The sequence below is a fragment of the Limulus polyphemus genome, unplaced genomic scaffold, assembly GCF_000517525.1.
Source record: "Limulus polyphemus unplaced genomic scaffold, Limulus_polyphemus-2.1.2 Scaffold1781, whole genome shotgun sequence".
Classification (NCBI taxonomy): Eukaryota; Metazoa; Arthropoda; class Merostomata; order Xiphosura; family Limulidae; genus Limulus; species Limulus polyphemus.
The window spans coordinates 217,767-220,331 of record NW_013667391.1 but is presented as its reverse complement, the minus strand read 5'-3'; the positions used below and the strand labels follow the sequence as shown (position 1 = coordinate 220,331).

The following is a 2,565-nucleotide window of genomic DNA, read 5'->3' as shown; positions in this document are numbered from 1 at the left end:
ACTGAATAAAACAAAGTGGCCCCACCCATCTCTTTCCATTTTTCCAGACACTTGATTACATAAACCTACTTCTATCTGTGACATGTGAATAACCAATCAAAAGCTCAGATTGTCCCCCACATGGTTCTCTGAGCCTTTGCAAATTATTTGTATGGGAAATCCTTTCTTTTCACTCTGGATTCAAAGAAAATAAGTTGACACTTTAGTGAGCTCGAAAATTTCATATTTTTTCAGACACAAATACAGCTTAGTTACTACGTTTGATAAATTATAGTGTAATTCTATGGTATTGATATAGTAGTTTGTGTATATATAAAAACCTAAAAAAATTATTTCACTTCACATCCTCTACGTAAAAAATTTCATAAGACTTAGCAACCTACGGCAAGCAGCAAATGAATAAAAAGTTACTAACTAGCAGAGATAATTGTTTGCTATACATCTTTATTTACTATTCTGTGTTGTAATAAAAATAAGTTTTAGAACTTATTTGTAAATAGTAATAATGTATATACACATATATATTGTATTATAGCTGAAACATGACTGTATTTTACAAAATATTAGTCCACTAAAACACAGCCAAGACAGTTCACTTTGTAAAGGCCAGTTTTATATTCTTGGATATATAACATGAGTGCACATGCGCCACATCATTGCCACTTCTATAATATTAGCCAGACATGGCTGAAAGGTCAATGTAATAAAAATAATAAAGATATAGAAATGCATAGTGTTATGAGATTTAAGCTAATTAGACTAAACATTTGTGTTTTCTTGTTATAATTTATCATTCTAGAACGAAAAAAACATAATATATATTTATTTCTTAATTTTTTATGGCAGTTACAAGGTCAGTGAATTTGACAAATCCTATATAGTTAGGGTACAGAAAATAACAGACAAAATATAAAGTTTTACTAAAAACAAACGTTTGAAATGTATTTAGAAAGTTTTTTGAGATTTCTGGAATGAAGAATAGTTTTTTTAATCATAAAATGAAATCACTTCGCACTCGGACTAGTAATGAAACAGACTTGATATATTCACAAACAAATCTTTAGTAAAAATACTTCATTAAAAAATCTGATTTTATGTGTACAAAAGCCTTGTAATCATTACTAAAAGTTACCAAATTTTGTGAAGATACACATAGTGCATTAAAAGTTATAGTATAAATACTTAAAGTGTACAAATCTGTATACAAACTTGTGTATTTTACACCGAGCCAGTCACAAAAGGGTTAAACTGCTGTATCAATAAAAGCTCAAAAATATTTTTACAAACCTTATGAAAATATCTAATCTTTGCTTTCTAACAAATGGATTTAAGCTCTTCTCGTCTGCAGTCCTATTAAGCCTTACATGTAAAAAACATACAAAAAAGTTCCAGCACTTTTTACCTGTAGTTTTTCCTCTATAGTTTCTCTGGTTTGTTGAATAAGTTCTGGGTCTTCAACAGCAAAAGCTGGGAAACTAATAATAGAGAGAAGTGCAGCATCCACTTCCTGTGTTAGGTAAAATATGTTTATTTGTATATGGCTGGTGTACCATGGATATTTCTATCAGTTTTATCTGGGATTAATTAGACCCTCTGGCTTAAAATTACAAACTGGAAAGTAAATTTTAATAATAACTGTCTTATGATACGGTTGACATTTTCTGACTGAAGTTTAGCAATTGAAGTTTATTTGCTTAATATAGTCTATTAAATACTTTCTGGTAAATTTTCATTTCAATAACTTGTTCCATATATATCAAACAAGCAAAAGTACCCACCTCCAGTGATGGGAAAAGTTTAAGTTAATCTATCAATTTAAATTATTTCATGGACTTTAAAAAGGTTAATTGTGTTGCATTCTTGATTTCACTCAGAGCCAAAGCTCTGAGCTACTTATACCGCCCACCACAGAAAGTAATTGTTGAGCATTTCAATCATGCTAAGAGCCGCTCAATAATAACATACGGTAAATCTAAATTTTAATTCTTTAAGTTACATCACATTTTCAAATGTGAATGATAGTGTGATTAATTCCTAACAATTTAGTGTAGAATATATTGTTTGCAAAATAAAATTTAGCATCAACATTAATCATGCCTGTTCTCCTGTCATTTCAAAAGTGAATGTTGAGATTTGCCAGCATGCACAGCTTTTCAAACGGGAGGCAGAGGAACACTCAGGCAGACTCCATAGTTGTCAATATATATAAGATTACAGCAAACTTAATTTTACTTGAAGCAGAGCATTACATTTCATTATGTTAATAAAGAAAATAATTTACAAAAAATTATTTCTAAATTTCCTGCAATTTAAACAATTCATGTTAAAGTTGGTTACTGAGATATTCAGTATTTACAAAGGATTAGGATATTCTTGTTATATTAGATAATAATGAAAAAAAATTACAACATTATTTGAAGAAAGTTGCAACTGAAACCCATGCAAAAAAACTAGGAATTCTACAAAATGATTATTTACCTTTGAGTTAGACTCCCTGGGTAGCATAGATTGCAGCACAGCCTAAAAACAAAATTGGTACACTTATAGACATATATATATATATAT

The 2,565-nt window shown here is 29.5% G+C and overlaps 1 protein-coding gene across 1 annotated transcript in view; it reads right to left on the bottom strand.

Moving 5' to 3' along the window:
* LOC106464917 (probable phosphorylase b kinase regulatory subunit alpha) overlaps nucleotides 1-2,565 on the bottom strand; it is a gene marked incomplete at its 3' end in the record, with an annotated part of 37,015 nt that overhangs the window by 10,880 nt on the left and 23,570 nt on the right. Inside the window, exons 7-8 of the mRNA XM_013925089.2 lie at nucleotides 2,479-2,520; nucleotides 1,403-1,507 (exon numbers count right to left, since the gene is read on the bottom strand). Of these exons, the coding sequence (XP_013780543.1) occupies nucleotides 1,403-1,507; nucleotides 2,479-2,520 (147 nt within the window). The remainder of the gene's footprint in view (nucleotides 1-1,402; nucleotides 1,508-2,478; nucleotides 2,521-2,565) is intronic.